Here is an 18,715-nt window from a genome sequence, read left to right on the forward strand (position 1 = left end):
GATAGCTCTAGTTTCTAGTTTCTCACTCTAGTGAGTGAGAAAATCAGGATGCAAAATAAACAGTTTATTTAGAAAAAGTTTATCCTGTCTCTGGATACAAATTGGAATAATTCCATCATTTTGAAAAACCACAGTTTTCCTTTATGTGCATTACCTGAGGCCAGAGAGCAGTCTGTTTTGCCGGTCTTGTGACTGCACAGGCCCTACTAATCAGAGCCACTGGTCAACAGGTTGTAACCCTCTGATCTTTGGGTCACATTTCTTTGGGGCATACTTTATTTGTTTATTTATAAAGCCAGCTGTGGCTCCCATTTCCCCCTTCAGTTTGAGAGCTACTGGCTCCTCCTGCCTCATATACCTATCCCCAGAGGAGGAAAGAGTGGAAAGGCATACATCCTCTAGCAAGGAAAGGAGAAGATCCTGAGAGCTACCCTTCTCCAGAGGATCCATTTTGCAAGACAGGACAGGTTGATTAAAAGTGCACTGTCAGCAGCCCGCTTACCTTGGCAATATCGTACATGACGGAGATTTTAAATTCCCAGTCCATGAATGTGCCGTCAGGGTAGGAGATTTTATCATTTAAAACATCCTGTGAAGAGAAGAAAAGAGTGGTTCTAAACTGCATCAGGGAAAAAGGAGAAGATGAGATATGAGTATCTAAATCACACAGCCTTTCAACCAGCGACTGAAAGAGGTAACCCTTCATTTTTTATAGGGAGTACATGCACTAGAGCAGGAGTTGACTCAGAAAACAGGGAACATGAAATATATTTTAGGTTTACACAGCGCTAGAAAACAGAGGACTCCAGAAAAGAGGTTTTGGTGTAATTAAAGGTAAATAGTGAATTTGCTTTTAAAGCGGAGTCTTTCGTAAAGCAAAATAGCTGAGATAGAAATGGGCAAGGTGTGCAAGAAGAAGGGAAAGGAATTTCTGTGGTTTGTGCTCACAGTCCATTTCCTACCTATTTACTCATGGCCTCATAAGTTCAAAGTAGACGGTTCCTTTATCTTAAAGTGCTAGTCATTTACAGTTCTTCCAGCCACTATGATTTCCATTGCTAAAAGTAAACCTCCATGAGTATGCCAGTTTACAAGAAAAGAACGAGAGAGCTGTTGTTTTGCTGCCTTGCTGTGTGTTTGTTCCAGAGACCACTGCTACTGATGAGAGTCTTTGTATGAACTCAGAAGCAGAGACAGTGTGTGCCTGCAGAACAGCTGATGCTGCCATTACTTCATGATTAGCAATGAAATAATATTGGTAGTAATAAACCATAAGTCTTTCCATAACTCTTGCCAGGCATCAATTTACCATTTCTTTTTATAAACAGAAATGAAGGGCTGTTGTCCCTTACAGCACAGGATTTGCCATATTCCAGCCTCAAAATGTTTGTCACTTATTAATATGGAATATATTCTTCTCTCTCTCCTTTCACACTCTGGGGTCACTGTGAGGTCCACAAGGGCATCAGTAGAGACAACAGCTACAGCTTGGAAAATAAAGAAAAAGTTATATCCTATACGCTCCCAATAGGGGACACAATACAAATACTGGCTGTTGCTGTTGCCTGGGCAGAGCTCTGCCTGTACTTTTCCTTGCTTGCACCTCACCTCATCCTCTGGCTGCTGAGAACCATCAAACTGATGGCAGCTGCAGCAGCACCTGGGGAAGGCGGGAGAGAACCCAGCAAGGGAGAGGGCACCTGGAGTCAGAAACCTGCCACCACACTTGCTCAGTCCATGGCTGCTGCATGAGGGCCATTGACATAGAGATGGGGATTTTTTTCTTACTTTGAAATTTGATAATTTGGGGGTGGAAGGAGACCTGCAAAATTCTTTACCCGCAGAGAACCTCTTTCGCAGTACTCAGTCACCCCAAAGATCATGGTGTCTATCTTCACAGTGCCATAGAACTTGGTCAGGTTGTAATAATCAATCTGTAGGAGCTAGAGCAGAAACATTGCATCTATTTTTAAAAGCAATCATTGTTAGTACAGAAACACAGGTCAAGGATACTTGTGCGACGTGGCTTTTTATCTCAGGCCCTGATAAGACATATGAGTTTCCTTTAGTACAGACTTTAAACCAGTCTGTACTAAGGCACTGAATGAAGTACTTGAAGACATTTGTCATTCCAGAGCCTTCTGGATTAGGGAGATAAGAGTGGCTGCTGTTGGATGCTGCAAGTTAAATCCAGAGCCCACTATGGTCTCCATTATTGCCTCCATACTCAAACCTCCCAGATGACCAGAACAGCCATTATGAGTCACAGAATGTTGTGAATCAGTCAGTAAACAAGCAAGTAATAAAAATTTAATGATGCTGCATGCTATTATGGACTTTGTCCATTTATATAGACAACTGTAGTTTACTTTGAGGTATTTTTAGAGCTTATTGAATTCACAGTATAGCTGTGTTGTGTAAAAAGGAAAACCATTCATTCAAAAAAGATGCAGTACTGCAGCCAAATTCATCTCTCATGTTGGAAGAGTCTGCATGCACAAGTCAGCAGACAGTTACTTATATTCAAAGAGCTGCACTTGGCATTCAATAATAAGATTTAACTACAACATTCCGCTACTAATGATTTAGCATGATATGAGCCAAAAGTGCATTGCCTTTTAGCATCAGCTATAAAAATGTATTTAGCAAGGCCATATGACAGAGCGTGAATTACTTCATTCATCCTCAGCTTCACTGGCATACAATTCAGACTCTGAACTGGTGATGAGATCACTCACACAAAAAGAAAGTTCATCAAGCAATATCCTTTGAGGAACTCATTACCCATCCACCTCACAAACATGAACAGCGTATGGCTGTTGGGGTTGACAGTGGAAAGCAATGACTTCACTCATAGGCTCCAACCCACCCTGCAGTGCCCAGTTGCTATGTGCAACACTTACCTTGTTCAGTTCTACTTTTTGCTTCTCTGAGAAATTACCATCACTGTTTTTGAGATCCTTTAGGATCACCACCTGAAGAAAAAATAACAGTGGGAAAAAAGTCATAGGTTTAGTACAACAGCAATTCATCCTTCTTTTCCAATAAATCTCCATACAAAGAAATAGTTCAGAAACACCTGCCTACTGTTTCGCTGTTGGAGTTTCAGTTAATCAGCTAGTAAGTAACGGAGTTATATTTTCTTCAAAAGATTTGCCAGGTAGATAGGAACTATTTAGAACTGACAATGATGCAAATTTTAACTCAACATGAATATATCTCAGTCAGGCAGATAGCTCTACTGAATGTACAAGAACTGCCATGTAAATGCCCTGTCCTCCATTAATCTGTTGATCTCCTTGGTACCAAAATTTATCAGATTTCTGGTCCCTCTGTTTCTGCTTCTGTGCTTCTGGACTAGGCTAGGTGTTCATGGAGTCTAATATTTTGCCTCCCATCAGTAAGCAAAATGCAAAGCACCTGATAAGGAATAAATGGCTTATTCCTTCCATAAGATCAAGTCGTTTTGCAAGGTTGGGAGAGGTGGAATTTTCTCTGGAGAGGAACAACCTCCTTCCAGAAAGAGCCCTCCTAAGCCAAGGAAGGGAGTGTGGACACTGCAGTCAGGTTACCTTCTTGTCATATTTGCCTTGGCGCAGTCTCTGGGTGGTGTCACCTCTCTTATCTTCATCGATCTGAGAACAAAGAAGAATAATTAACCTGCAGTTATCGCCTATTCCCCACTTGGCAGGTCCAGAGAGATAAGTAATGTCAGTGTGTGCCACACAGAGAAGCGTAAGCCTCTCGCTCTAGGGAGTGCCACTACATGACACAGAAATTGTGGGACATCCATGCCACTCCCACGGCTGCTGGGGCCTCTGCCTGCTGCTTTCATGCTCTTGGGTGTTACAGAGGCATAACAAAGCACAGGGAAATAATTTGTAACAGTGGTGGTGTGGAAGAGACTGGAAATCAATACCCAGCCCGTTCCCGCATCACAAAATGAGCTTTACTGATGGGAAACGTATATATTCTATTAGAGAGCGATAGATGGGGAATGATCTCTTTTTTTCTTCAATACAGCAAGTGAGGGTTAAAAAAAATTTTAAAAGAAATAATTTTAACAGATCCTAGTTCTACCAGAGCCATAGCCTGCATTCTAGTCAGAGCTTGCCAACACCCCAGCATCAATGGTCTTCAGAAAACAGAATCCAAGACCCAGCTTCAGGTGTCGTGCTTCTCTTACCTTCAAACTAACATGACTTGTCTCACTGGTCTCCAGAGGCAAGATTTCCTCAGGCGGTATATGGGACCATTTCTTCCACAGACGCTCATTATCTCTCCTGTACTTCCTGCAAAACGAGCAAACTCATTCAGAACATCCTCCCAGTGAACCGAAACCCTCAACAGGAGATTTGGACAGGGAAGCTTCCAGTGTCAGGATGACACAAAGATGGAGTGTCAGGTGCGCTGTGGCTCTAGTACAGTTTTCCAGTTTGAGGCTGCTCTAATTCTTCTAGCTTTGGGAAAGCCTAAATGCTCATTCAATTCCCTAGATGTAGCAGAAGAACAGAACAGATTTAGCAGAACAACTGCTAGGCAATTGCCAGAGTCCCAAAGGAGGTCAGAACAATTTAAACACAAAGGGCCGTCTGGATTTTATATAGTCTTCTCCTCCATGTTATTAAATGTACTCTGAGAGGAGGTCCCACAAACAAACGCAAGCCAAAGGAAGTCCTGGCATCAACACTGGGTGGTAAGAACTGGTGTGAATACAATGCCAGGAGAGGAGGTAAAAACAGTGTTGAGATGAGATGCCTTTTTGGGCATGTCCCTTGTATTCTGCACATTTTGTAAAAATGAGGGAAGAGCCCTCGGAATGGGGAGAAGGAAACTGCTGTCTCCCTTGCAGAACTTCAGAGCAGACACTGTCTCCTCTTAGAGGAAAGCTGCAAGAAGACTAGCACTCATCAAACTACCCACTTACCCGTGCAAGTCCTTCCTCTATTAAAAATACACAGGACTGACTGGAGAGACTGCAGGGAAATCCCAACACCCTGATGACAATGTAGCAAATGCTACAAATGGGAGAACCCATGTTATTGTCTAATAACACAAATATTCCTTTTTCCAACATATTTTAACTCACACATGTATACGAAAAGGGAGACCAATAATTGTGGTAAGAACTGTTTTTCTCAGTTCAGTCTCGTAAGCTGTGTTGTATCACCAGGATGCACTGCAGTTCCAACTGGTATCAGCTGGTGATTAAGCACATATGAAACTGAATGAAAATCTACTAGGTCTAATATTTAGTTATGTGTTTTTCAGGACTTTGCCTTTTTACTTAGCAGTCAGAACTACACAGGGAGGTGTGGGATAGTTCAAGTGTCCTAGAAACTTGGGAGATTAAGAAGGAATAATGAGGCATTTTGTTCATTTTCATAGCTGAGTCTCTCTTCTCCTTTGCTTGTTAGGGGACAATCTTCAGTAGCAATTATAGTTGAGAAGTTTGCTATTATTTCAACACTAAAAGGGCAAGCTTTATTCTAAAAAAATCCTCAGGAATCTCTTCTATATTTGATGCTTGGAATATTGCAGTGATATGTATACAATAATAATCTAATCATCTAAACAGAATCTTTAGATTTTATTCATCTGCAAATATGGAAGAGTACAGAACCTTTTACAACAAGTCCAAACTGTCTCCAGACAAATTTTTATCAATTTTCATAGCCATTACAAACTTTACCTGTCTGTTTATATGTTAGTATTTAGATGTGGCAATGATTAGCTCTTCCATTTCTTGAGTACAACTGGATGTGTAAGAGTTCTATACCTTCATCTTTGATTTTTCCTTTGTGAAAAGTTTTAGTTAGCAAGGCAGATTGGTCCACTCAAAATAAGAGAGCCTGGGTAGTATCTGTTTCTAATCAAGTTTTCTTAAGACCTGATTTTCTCACTTTTTCTGAAGTTCTCTGATATATAGGAAAGAGGGATGCTGAGTTACTGAAAACAGATGCACAGGTAAGACAATTTTTTTAAATATGAAAGAAAAACATATGCTTTGGAAAATGGGCTAGCATTTCTTCCAGCAAAAGGAAACATCATTGATTTCTATTTCTCCTTTTTCCATCATGATAAAGCTGAACTGTGTTACATTTATGAAATTCTAGTTGTTAGAAAAGTCGGTATGCGAGGAGTTGGACTGAGTGAGAGGAAACTGAAAGACAGGATGGATCCATGCAATGAAAACACCAAAACCTCATAGTGTTTTGATTCCTACAGTGACTCAAGACAAATACCTCCTTCTAGATTGAACTTTTATGTCACCAATAGGTTAAAGAAACATGAGTGAACCCCAATTAAGCTAAAGATGGATAGTGAGTGGAAGAAGTCTGAAGATTGGTCTGAGATATATGTTTCTGTGTATGTATAGGAATCGGAGCCTTTTAGCAGATGCAAAAACTCTGAGCCTTGCTGCATCTTCTCCCTTGATTATTAACCTGACATAACAACGCTATGGATGCAAACACTACTTGGCATATACTAAAGAGTTCACACTAAGGGCAACCACCCAAGTACAAGGTAAGCTAATGAATGGCTCTTCAAGGAGAGATCAAAGGCATTGCCCTGGGAGGAAAACTGTTCAAGGACAAACAGAAGGCCAAAGGGGTTGGTACCTTAAAATCAGCAAAGAGATGATCAGAACCAGAATCACAACTCCTGTGAGTGTAAAGACAGCAATGGTCAAGATGTGTGGGCCTGTAGAAAAGAAAAATTGAAAAATAAACAACTTGACAGAGGACACTGAAAAACAGTATTATATTTAAGAAATTACCCTCACCCACACATGTGCAAGTCACCATATGTCCTGGTTTCAGCTGGGATAGGGTTGATTTCCTTCCTAGTGGCTGGTGTAGTGCTGTGTTTTGGGTTTTAGTATGGGAATAATATTGATAACACGCCAATGTTTTTGCTGTTGCTAAGCGGTATTTACACTGGTCAAGGACTTTTTTTTTCAGCTTCCCATGCTCTGCCAGGTGCCCAAGAAGCTGGGAGGGGACACAGCCAGGATTGTTGATCCAAACTGACCAAAGGGCTATTCCATACCATATGACGTCATGCTCAGTATATAAAGCTGGGGAAGCAGAAGGAAGGGGGGGACATTCGGAGTGATGGTGTTTGTCTTCCCGAGTAACCATTACGCGTGACGGAGCCCTGCTTTCCTGGAGATGGCTGAACACCTGCCTGCCCATGGGAAGTAGTGAATGAATTCCTTGCTTCGCTTTGCTCGCGCGCACGGCTTTTGCTTTCCCTATTAAACTGTCTTTATCTCAACCCACTGAGTGTTCTCACTTTTATTCTCTTCCCCATCCCACCGCGGGGGGAGTGAGCCAGCGGCTGCGTGGTGCTTAGTTGCCGTCTGGGGCTAAACCACGACACTGTAGCTGAGCAGGGATATTCTTTGGTCACATCCAAATTGAGAGGCTTTGGTAAAGTCCAGCACTGCCTAGACATGACACATGCCTGCCTCTTTCACTGCGGAATGAAGCATGACCCAGAGCAGTGCGGTCTTACATCCCCACCTGAGGCATGGGCACTCTGTAGGGACACCCAGGTGTGAGGTGAATTTAACAGCACTACATCTCACATCAGCTCAGCAGCAGAGTTTCCAGGTGTTATCCTCTTTAAAAACAAACTAGAATAGTCCGGGAATAAAGCTGACTTTTCTTAGTAACCACATTTTAAAAAATGAAGCAGCCAAATTTCTCCTTTCAATAACTTCTTAAGAGTGGATGGGAGGCAAATCTTGGGTACAACTCTCTGTGGGATAGGGATGCAGATGGGATAAGTAGCTGACCATTTGAAATCAGAGTCACTGGCAGGCAGGAGACATTGTTTTCCCCCAGCATACCCAGGGCTTAATGCAAAATGGGGTCTTCATTGACTTCTTTGGATAAGGCTTTCTCTGAGCTGAGGAACAAAGATTTGGTCCCTACGGTTTTTATTATTAAACACAATACTCAGTGATGACTTTCTGATTCAGGCTTTATAACATATGTCTTTTCCTTTCCAGTCCTGCTGGGTACCCACCCAGTGAGAAAGACATGCCTCTTTGACAGTGAATTTTCCACAACTACCCATACCTTTGTCACTCAGAGTCTTTACTGATATGATTTCCTTCAGGATGGGATACACCTGAAGACCATAGCTTCCACCCAGAATTTCAGCTGATACAGGGTACAGCCACTTGTGGATTTGAAAGGCATTTCTCTCAAGAACTTGTTATCCAAGAAGAGGTCAAGATGAAACTCATGGTACAGCTTTTAACATGCACAAACTTTTCAACATTTCGCACCTGGGTTCTTCCCTTATTGGCCCAGTTGTTTAAAGTGATTCTGTGGTTGTTGTAGACAGAGCTTTGGAGACTGTGGACTCATTTCTGAACACATCTGTAGACACTGTGTTGGGATGACAAGTGGTACTGAGTGGACGCTACTCTTCAATAGGAAATTCGTATGCTATAGAGGGAAATTAATCTGCTGCAGCACAAAGCTGCCAGATTACTGTCCTTGGAAGCTGCCAGGTGCCAAACAATTTGAAAAATCAGGCTGTTCAGGTATCTGAGGACTTAGACCCAAAATCACAGAGCACAGGAGGGTCCTAGTCCTGAGCAGGCAGGCAGAACTGGCAAGGCTGGGAACTGATTATTTAAGGTTGCAATTTTTATTGTCTTAATGTGGAAAAGTGAACTGAAGCCTGTCTTGGGTCAGTTCTTGGAGCTCAGGGGTACTGGGAAGGACAATTGCAGCCACCAACTTCCTTTGAGGAGCAACAGGCCATTAGTGCAGAGCTTCGTCTGGTGGCCACATGTCTAGAGTGTACCTACTCTACTGAGCAAGTCCTTCAGGCAAAGGCAGCAGAGGAGAATCTAGTTTCACAGATTGCCATGTTGGTTATGGATAGTAAAAGAGCTGAGCTGCTCAGCTTTACTGAGGCTAAGGCACTCTTGCATGTGCCCAGAAGCAAAGGCACATGCGAAAATGATAAAGTGTAAAATTTAATAAATAAAAAGCAACAAGACACACACTAGCTGCTTGCAGATTCAAACACCAGCTGGCCAGGGATTTTGAACATACCAGTGTAAGTGTCTGCATCTGACATAGAATTCAGTTTAGGAACTCTGGATTTTGGACCCAGCTTTCTGGCTTTGATTTTTTGTTCTGGGTATCACATCTCCCCACCTTCTTTCTGCACATTCGTCTCAGCATCAGCCTCAGGGCCTCCTAGTAACTTAGTATTAGTCTGATGCTCTCCTTTGAAAACTGTCAGTAGTACTGTTTCCCTCCACCAAGGAAGGACATTAAGTTACTGTTGTCTCACAAATGGAGTTCACTACCCGGTGTGCAACACCCAATACGAACACAGAGCCAAGATACTGATTTATTTCTGGTTTTGTGCAAAACCAGGTGCTAGGTGGTAATTCCACAAAGCTAGCACCCCACAAAACTAGCTCGTTCATACAGGTACAGTATTTATACAGTCTAGTTATACATATGCATAAGTAACTATGTAAAGCAGTTTTTCTGTTGGTCTGCATTTTCTCATCTTATTCTTAAAGCTACAGTACTACTTTAATATTCTATGCATGCCCAGAGGTGAGGGGTCTCTGCTTGGGCCAGGGTCTCCAGCTCAAGGGGTGTGACTTTTAGTATTATAATGAGGACAGTTTGCGCGAGGGTGCTTCTTATCACACTTCTACTAGTAGCTTCAGATTGTTCCCAAAACATCTGAATTAGCTTACTTATTTCTCCAGGATGTGTTTCACTCCCAAGGACAATAATTTTGACAAGACGTTCCACATTCCGGTCTGAATCCCCCTTACCAATTTTACATAAGTCCCGGCCTTCTACCAGCTCCTGATTGACTACATTACCACTATAAAACGACATATACATGAAAATGTGCAAAGCCATTTCCTACAAATTCTCTAAAACCTAAGCTTTGTGAATAGTGGCTTGCAGCTTAACAATCAGCAGGTTGAAGTTGCCCGTGGAAGCGCAATTTCCCGTTCCTGAGGCTCTGCTACCACCTCCTGGCTCTTAGTATCAACACACAAAGGGAGAGTGCATGACAAATTAACTATTTTCAGGTCCTCTGGAACCAGAAACGTTTGTGTATTGACGGCTGACCTTACCCATGTTTAGGGTGAGGGTTCAGACTTTCTGAATAATGGCAAAATGTGGATGAAGCCCCTTTTTTAAGGGATGCCAGGAGGAAGGAGGGTAGCAGAACTGGGTCAGCTGTTCTCAATTACAGCTTAGGAAGGAGCAGGGCTCTGGTTGCTCTGTTTGTTCACCTCCCTGGAGGAAAAAATGTATTTCTGGTTGGAAAGTTTTGACTGGCTTTGGCCAGACTTAAATTTACTTAAACCTTGGCCACAAAAAGTTGACCTTTGGGAGGAATATATTTGTTTAGAATCACACTGAAGGAAGGTTTACTTTTAAAAAAATGTGAAAACAAAATAATCAAGTGCCTGTGGGAGGTGGTTGTACTTTGGTTTAGTATAGCTTGGCCACAAAGTCAGGCCTCCGTTAAGCGCTGAATATTAAGCTACTGGTTTGTAGACACTGGCTTTCTGCAATTCCCAAACTTTTTTCTTTTGCCCTTGTACAGCAGCTTCAAACAAGGATGTACTCAGGGGAACATTTTAAAGATACAGAGAACCTCCAATAGCTCAGCATGTTGTGGGGACCAAGGGATGAATGAGAATGGGACTGGAGCAACACTGAGAAGACTGGGGCCAAGCAGCAAGCCCTAATTTGAAGCTATCTGATTTACTTTACTGAGGAATAAAAGTGTTTGAATCCATGTACCACCTTACTGTGAATGGACTTTTAGTTATCAGAAGGTGTTTATTCCTCCAGTTATTGGTTTGCATTGTAATAGTCCCTAGTGGAGGTAAGCAGTACAGCAAACTAATGGAGGCCTTTAGCAGAGACCTTTAACAGTGGCACCTTTGGACACTCACTGATGGGAATGACTCAGGTGAAAACTAACCCACTGTGCACTAACCCTTGCAACCACCTCCACTGCAATAATTTTTATCCTGCATATCATATCCTGAAGAATATACCTGTCCATTGCCAATCACCATGTGGCAGCAGTCTACATAGGGAAACAATTGCAATTTGCTCAGACTGACAAGGCTGTACTCTGCTATGCTGAGTTACAAGCAGATTCAACTGTTCTATCCAGGAGTCACCAAAAACTCAAAAGAAAAGGAGGTGGCGATTTCTGGGCTTTCAGATTTAAAGTTTGAGTGGAGATAGAGCAATGACCTAGTTTCCCATTGTCTTTCTGCAAGGAGCCAGCTCATCCAAGAGATCCCTCCAGAGAAGCACCCTGAATCTGCACAGTGCTGTGTCCTCTCCCCAGCTCCCTACAACAAGGATAAAGGGGCAAGCAGAAGCCACCGTGCTGCATCAGCGATACAGAAATGCAGAGTAAGATAACTGATCATAACCTTAACTCTGCTGCCTTTCCTGAACAGCCTTTCAAACAATTCACACCACCACCATCTTCTAGTGAAGGTTTTATGTTAAGGGGTGACTTCTTCCAAAACCCGCCATAGTATTCCCCACAATCATTGGTACTGTATGGAGTCTGTGAAAGACTTAGTAGCGCCTAAACAGAAATGCAGGTTTAGAATTGGGCTGGATGCAGAGAACATGGTGGGCTGGGGCAGGAGAAGGAAAGATGCTGTTCTGCCCCCAGCTCCTGGCATCACTGGCTGGGGGCAGCGTGAAGGTGGCGTTGGCATGCTGCATTGCACAGCAGGTGGATCTTAGGACTGTGTGACTTGTTTCGAAGAAGAGGTAGGTTTAATGAGTGTCTCACCAGTGCCTGGAGTATCGCTGGGCAGCTTGTGGTCCTTCCAGACAAAATCCGGACTCATAGTCATCGTGTGTGTCTCGTTCTTCTGAGTGTTGAAATACAGAAGAGTTCTGAACTATGGGTGTAGGAGGGAAGAAACGCAGTCAGCAGCTGTGGTCTCCCTCTTTTGTCCCTTGCTTCAAACTACCCTTAATAAATGTATTGCCCAAACTCCAAGTAATTCTTGCTCTTTCTGCTACAGCGGTGCATTCCTCAGCTTAGCCATATGTTTCTCTGCCATATTCTTCCTCATTCCTCTCTTTGAAAAGAAATGTATCAGTCCCACAAAACACCAGCTGCACTTCACTTACTGAATCACCAGATGACATCAATCCTGTCAGTCTCCAGCACGCCTCTCATGACCCCCTCCTGGCATGCACAGCATGCCTTGGCACGCCACTACTTATGCTGTAGTTATTTTCATCATTCTTATGCAATAGTACAGGGCATTTTGTTTTTCTCCTTTCATATATAAGGTCGAACAGTTGCTCCCTGGACATACATACATGATTTGTAGTCTGTGATGTGTACAGCAGGGTCAAATTGGTATCAATGTCTCCGAATTCATCTAGAGTCACAGGACCCAGTACACCTGCGGACACAAGGAATTAGTCAGAGGGCTCATGTTCTCAGAAACACAAATATGTGGCAGGAAAGATGGGATAAATAAAAGGATTTCTGATGCTCGGGATATTTTTCTTCATGTACATGCTAGAATACCTATCAGCTTAGTGTGGCGCTACTTCTCCCTTAATAGCATGCTACATTTTCTCTACAAAATCCAATAAAAGGTGTTGAAGTGACTGCACTGAAAAGGAAAGTCTCCCTCTAGCTATAGAAGAATATATTTGTCAGGTTTCTTCAGCATACCAAGAATGTGAGAGTAACCTCCCTTGAAGAGACCATTTTAGAAGTGAGAAGGGAAATTGCCTGTTTCCACCTGCAGTTTGAATCTATCAGCAAGAAAGGAAATACAGGGATACTTTCATTCCCCTTACTCTTTTGAGAGCTACCTGCTTGGCTCTAATAATATTATTTTAACCAGGTTCTTTTTCCCTTTAACCTCCTGCCTCTGTATGTCAGCAAATGTGCAGATTGAGAAATTGCCTGTGTAGCACATTCCAAGGATTTTAAGGTGGAACTTCCTAAGTCCCTCAGTGTGGCTTGACTTTGCTCTCATGAAGTCATTTCGACAAGAGCACAAGCTTAGCCAATACCCACCACTCCTGAAAGTCTCACCTTCATTTTTTCCCTTCTTTTTTCAGGAGAGTCTTTTTGATCTGCTTCAGATTGTTCTTTTGCTGCTGTTGCTGCTGACTTATTTTATTTCTCCTGAAGTTCATCATCATCATTATTTTAGTTTGGGAATTACCTTCTCCCTTTTCACCTCAAAAACTGATGCTAAGTTTTTCATGGTCCACCTTCTTAATATCAAAATAATTATTGTATGAACTCCCTACTCTACCAGCCTCCAGCACAAGAATGAAGGTGGTTTAACACTTTTCACTTTCAGGATTTTTTCTTTAAACTAAACCTATAACTAATGTGGGGCATTACAGGGCAAGATATATTTTGGATAAGTAAAAAAGTTTGTGCAACTTACCTTTCAAATTTAGAGTTAAATTGAAGAGATGAGTTTACAGATATTCACAAAAGGATGCTGTCTCCAGGAGGAATTAGTAAACTATATTTTGCTAGGTTTGGGATACCATGGTTATAGGAAAGATAAGCCCAAAACCTGTTAGCCCATATTAGGAAAATCTGGGAAATTTCTACCCATGTGTTTGCTGAAAGCCGGTGGGACATAAACACAAAGCTTTGGCTCATCATTTTGGTACTGATCTCTGATGTGAAGTGACAGCTGGGACTTTGCTCCCAGAGAGGTAATGTTGTCACTTCTTTGTGTAGATCTTGCCTCTGTCTTTTCCTAATGATTGAATTCTGTGATTTTAAGCCCGTGGCCTACAAAAGCCTACTGGTGCTAGACAACCTGTGAGAGGAACAAGAAAGTTGACTAAGAAGAGCCAACTCATTGCCAGCTGGCTTACACTCAACACTGCAGGTACCCAGGCCTACGATGGCTTTGTAAACTGGAAAAAGGTTGAAACTACTTTGTTAAAGCTTAGCTAAGTGGACTTCAGAGTCATTTTGAACATCTATCATATTTCATATGTACTGGCCTCAGGTCAAGACTAGACCTTTGGGGGAAAGCTTAGAAATGCCACTGTCGCTTATTAACCACCTGAATGCCCTGTTGCCTCTGGAGGCAGCATGGGCTCTGAAACCCACCTACGTGCTTCACTCTTCCAGCTCCTTTCTCATTCTCCAAATAGTCTCCCTATAGAGAGTTCAGCTCTTCGTCAAAAAAATGACACCAGCTTCAGGTCCTCGTCCCTGTCCTCCATCTCTGCTGGCTGGGAAGCTCTGTCTCTCCTCCTTCCCCTGCCTCCTTAGGCAGCAATATTCTTTAAATGTGCTTTGTACTTCAAAGCAGCAGGAAAGACACAACAGCCCAGAAAGGAGTCTGGTCCTCAAACAGTCTGTTGCTAATTCCCGTGTTTCAAATGATCATCATTTTGACTTTCTACCTTTTCTGTGTTGCATACACTGAGGTGATTCTGCACGACTGCTGTGTGTAGTGTTTCTGCTAATACTGAAGATAACATCCTTGGAAAAAATGATAGAAAAAGAAAAAAGAGTGGGAATAAAACTCATTGAAGGGCTTGGACTTGTTTAGTGTAGAAGTGACTTAGCCTAAGAGTGCTTAAAATGAAATTTCTTTCCCCTCATCAATTTAGTGAACTCTGCACAGGACTGTCTTTTTTTTTACCTTCAAAAGTGGTATTTCGGAATTCATTGATGAAATTGACAGGTGACACCAGGGTTTGGGAGGAGATAAGTTTCTTCAGAGTATGTCCAAACAGCAAGACTGCATTAAAATAGCCAGCAACGAAGTCATCTTCCATCTAGAACAGGAGAAAAAGAAATGGCAATTTGAGAGTTCATGTTTCTGCCTTAAAGCTACAATATCTTTGGTGGTCTCCATTTGGCAAAAACTCCACGTGGAAGACCAGAATCTGCTGAACACTGAGTGAGTAGATGGGCAATGCAACATCAGCTTTCTCGCTTGGAAAAATAAAGGTAAACAAAATATATTTTTGGTGTACGAAGACAGGGAGGTGGTGAAAACTTATAAAAGGCCATTGTAAAGCTCTGGCATGCTGATCCTGGCACAAAGGATTCAAGAAATCCTACATTGTAGGTTCTGGGCAGGTCTGCTCAGTGGGACCCGGAGCCCCTGGCTTTGGATTAGACTTTCTGTGCAGATAATCCAGTGTGGTGCCAGCAGGTCTGGGCTTCCAGATGGCCACAGCTCAGGGGCAAGGAGCTGTGCCAGAATTTCCAGCAGCCTGACATAGACCTGGCACCCAAAAAGCATTGAGCCCAGGCTGGGAGATCTGGAAGCCCTGTAAATCAAGCCAGAATCTTTGGGCTGCCTGCTGGAGAGCTGGAGCTCAAAGCCACAAATCCTGGGAGGAACTCTACATGTAGAGTCTGGTTCCTGGGCAGACGGCAGAAGTATCAGTTTCACTAAGCAGATACAGGATTTGCATAGTTTCTGCTTTTCAGGAAATTAAAAAAATACGTATTTCCTACAGAAAAATAAAAGTTCCTGGTTTTGAAGTTTAACTGGAAAGCCCCTGGACAGAAACAGCAATGGTTGCCACCGCTTATACATATCTGCACACAAAAATCAGTCAACAATTATTAGTTCTGAACTTTCCATGCTCACATCTCAATTACACCTATAGATCTTCCTTCAGTGATGCCTTGCAGCTACATATAAGATTGTCAGTCACTCAGAAGTGGAGTCAGAAGGCCATGTACCTATAAGTCTCCCTCATGCCCTGTGAATATGACACTTGCAGACCAAATTAAAAGCTTGAGTTGAACTTCACAAAGCAGGAATATGACAGCCTGCATGTTTGCCTTATGATATTATATTTTTACATCATTACAGCAGGACAAAATGTCATCCTGCGATAATGTAAGAAAATATCAGCATAGAAGCATGATGGGGGATGATTACAGCTGCATTTTTAGTTTTAATTTCCTAGTGCATGAACATGAATTAACTGAATGTAATAATCAGATATAAAATAGTGTGGTTACCAGGATGGCATCCTCAGTCTTTATGGTATTCAAGCTGTAATTAGCTGGTGGCAGAGTCAGGACAAGTACATTCTGCATGTAACGGGCTGAGTTGTTGTTCCTGAAGTACACGTTACTGCAAAGTAAAGCACAAGAACCCCACGAACAATCAGCAACAGGGGCAGTGGTAACCATGACAGAATCACTCTCTTCTCCCCAGCGACACTGTTATTGAACAGGTTAAAACAGTAGCTCTAAAAATAAAATTTCATCATGGACAAAACTTTTTATGTTGTTCATTCCCTGATGCCAGCTTCTGTGCTTAACTACATTAAAAGGTAGTATCAAAGAGCAATCTGAAACTCAAAGGTTGCAGTGAATTATTGTTATTATTGTAACTGTTTGGTTTCTGTCTTGTTTATTTCCTCTTCTCTCAAACAGGACTTTATATTTATTAAAACTGAGTCTTTTCTTAGAATCTACAATATTGCAGTCTGTAGTTTCTTCATGTTATTGTGTGTGTTTCTGACCTCTTCTGCACTCTTTTGCATGTTCCTCTGATTTTGATATTTCCTGCTAGAATTGATCACAGCAGGATTTGCACTAAAAGCATTTAAAAGGAGAGCATGAAACAATCAGAGAGGTGCAGAGAGCAGCTTATTAATTTATTTGTTTAATTCAGTGAGCTAGGAAAATCAGAGGAAACTATGTGAACTTGAAAACTATGCTAAAACAAGCAGAAAAGGTTGTAGCTTTCAGGTATCTTTGGTTTCATCACCCGGACAGGCCATCTGGAAACGCTTCACAGACTGGCAACCACTGGATTCACATGTTACAGAGGAATTTAGCAACAGATATTAGTGTCAAGTGGCAGCATCTGTCATTGCTATAGCTAGATTGATAGAAAAAAAAATTGTATGAGCCTTCTCTCATTATTCATGCTGGATCATCCTTTTATTTTTTCAGTCAGTACTGTATTAAGAATTTTTGGAGACCACAGGCTCCGCTCCATGGCCATCAGATGGGATCCTGACACCAGAGCCCTGTCCCTGCATTTCCCTGAACTTTCTGACTTTTACCTTGCACTTTTCACCCTGAAGAATTTCCAAGTGCTTTTCATTCAGGCTTGGACTGAACTAGCCAGGTGAAAAGGAAACTTCATTAGACTCCACCAGACTGGATAATCCTACAGCATCCTACCTCCCTTGAGGGAGGCTTAAACACTGTGTTTGTGTCCCAGCTGCCAGAGGGCTCAGAGCTGAAGAAAATTTAAATCCATATCTTTGTCTGAGGGACTTGACTCCTGGAGAAACATGGGACCTTGACTACTGTCTTCTCCTACAGCTTGAGTTTGGATCTAACACGTGTCTGTATTTTGTTTCTGTTTTAAGAAGAAGAACACGACTTGAGATATTCAGCAAAATCAGGGGTATGTAGCAAATTTAAGGAGGGCAGCATATAAAATGGGCTGAGGCAGCTGGGTATATCAGAAGGATGCATATCACAGCAGAGAAGCCCCTAATCGCCCTCACCTATTGTGAGGCAACAACGCAACACCAGTAAGTAAAGTAACAGCATTCACGTACGTAGTGCCCATTGTGTATTTGCAAAGAAACAGGAATTGTGGCCAGTTGCCTCAGGAAAAGCAACTGGGGATTCCTAGTGCCTGGATAAAGTGGTAGGAAGTCTAAAGCTGTTAGAGGCACTTCTGAAAAATATACATGGTGAACTTGAAAGTGTACAGGACAGAGAAGATCCTGTTAGAACTTGAACCACAGGCTCCAGTTTGGACCCAAAGCTTAAATGACTGAAGTCATTAATCCAAAGTGCCTCAGCCCTGCCCTGTCAAGGTCAGCTTTAGACACGAGGGCTGGGAAGTCCCACAGGCCCTGGAAGTTCATGGATTCTTTTGCTACATCAACAGCAAAATAAGTAAGATCAAGACATTTGCCTTGTGATCATCCATACCATTAAGCTGCCAGCACAGTCCCGGGTATGGTTTTGGTCTAGGCCAACTAGCTTTCTCCCAGACTGTTACTTGCTACGGTGACTGGAGCCATACCCAAGGAGCAGTTTGGGCATCTACCCTTAGCCATATAGATGTGAGCTGTGCTGTGTCACTTAGGCTTAGGGCCAGAGATCAGCTCTCGGTCCTCAGATACAGACAAAGCTTTTGAGGCTACCATTGATAAGGCCAGTTTATATCAGTCCTCATCTCTAAAGATTTTGTAATTAGTAATACAAAGATGAAATTGAACAACAGAAAACTTAGGTTGTATACTAAGAAACATCTCTGAAAAGTTAGATTTCTGTAGTTACAAAGATGTTGAAGAGACAGTTATAAAGTGGAAGAGTTATAAAGTGAAAGATACAGTTGTACCACTCTTTTAAATCATTTAAAAATGGAATAAATGGAGCCTAGAAAAATATAGTGTAAGCCACATTTACATAATTGTCTGGTTGGGCAGAGTGTATGAAAAATGTACAGTATCTCATATGAACAGCTCATGACCATTCTGACTTTGGACTCTGTGGTTCTCTCATGGCTTCCTGCACTGAGGAGTCCACAGGATGACGTTAACCCTACCTGCTCTGTCACTGCCTTAGAAAAATATTGTGTGAACTAAAGGGGATGTTGTAGAGGATGTGCCACAAATTAAATACTAAGCAGCTTAAATAAATG

At 42.2% G+C, this 18,715-nt stretch overlaps 1 protein-coding gene across 1 annotated transcript in view; it reads right to left on the bottom strand.

Annotated features, from left to right (window-relative positions):
• Positions 1–18,715, bottom strand: part of GUCY2C (guanylate cyclase 2C) — a 48,733-nt gene that overhangs the window by 20,189 nt on the left and 9,829 nt on the right. The window contains exons 7-16 of the mRNA XM_075499132.1: positions 16,054–16,168; positions 14,711–14,846; positions 12,387–12,472; positions 11,845–11,956; positions 6,624–6,705; positions 4,187–4,292; positions 3,573–3,635; positions 2,904–2,975; positions 1,839–1,943; positions 503–589 (exon numbers count right to left, since the gene is read on the bottom strand). Coding sequence (XP_075355247.1) covers positions 503–589; positions 1,839–1,943; positions 2,904–2,975; positions 3,573–3,635; positions 4,187–4,292; positions 6,624–6,705; positions 11,845–11,956; positions 12,387–12,472; positions 14,711–14,846; positions 16,054–16,168 — 964 coding nt within the window. The remainder of the gene's footprint in view (positions 1–502; positions 590–1,838; positions 1,944–2,903; positions 2,976–3,572; positions 3,636–4,186; positions 4,293–6,623; positions 6,706–11,844; positions 11,957–12,386; positions 12,473–14,710; positions 14,847–16,053; positions 16,169–18,715) is intronic.

Source organism: Mycteria americana, chromosome 1 (genome assembly GCF_035582795.1).
Source record: "Mycteria americana isolate JAX WOST 10 ecotype Jacksonville Zoo and Gardens chromosome 1, USCA_MyAme_1.0, whole genome shotgun sequence".
In the NCBI taxonomy this organism is placed as follows: domain Eukaryota; kingdom Metazoa; phylum Chordata; class Aves; order Ciconiiformes; family Ciconiidae; genus Mycteria; species Mycteria americana.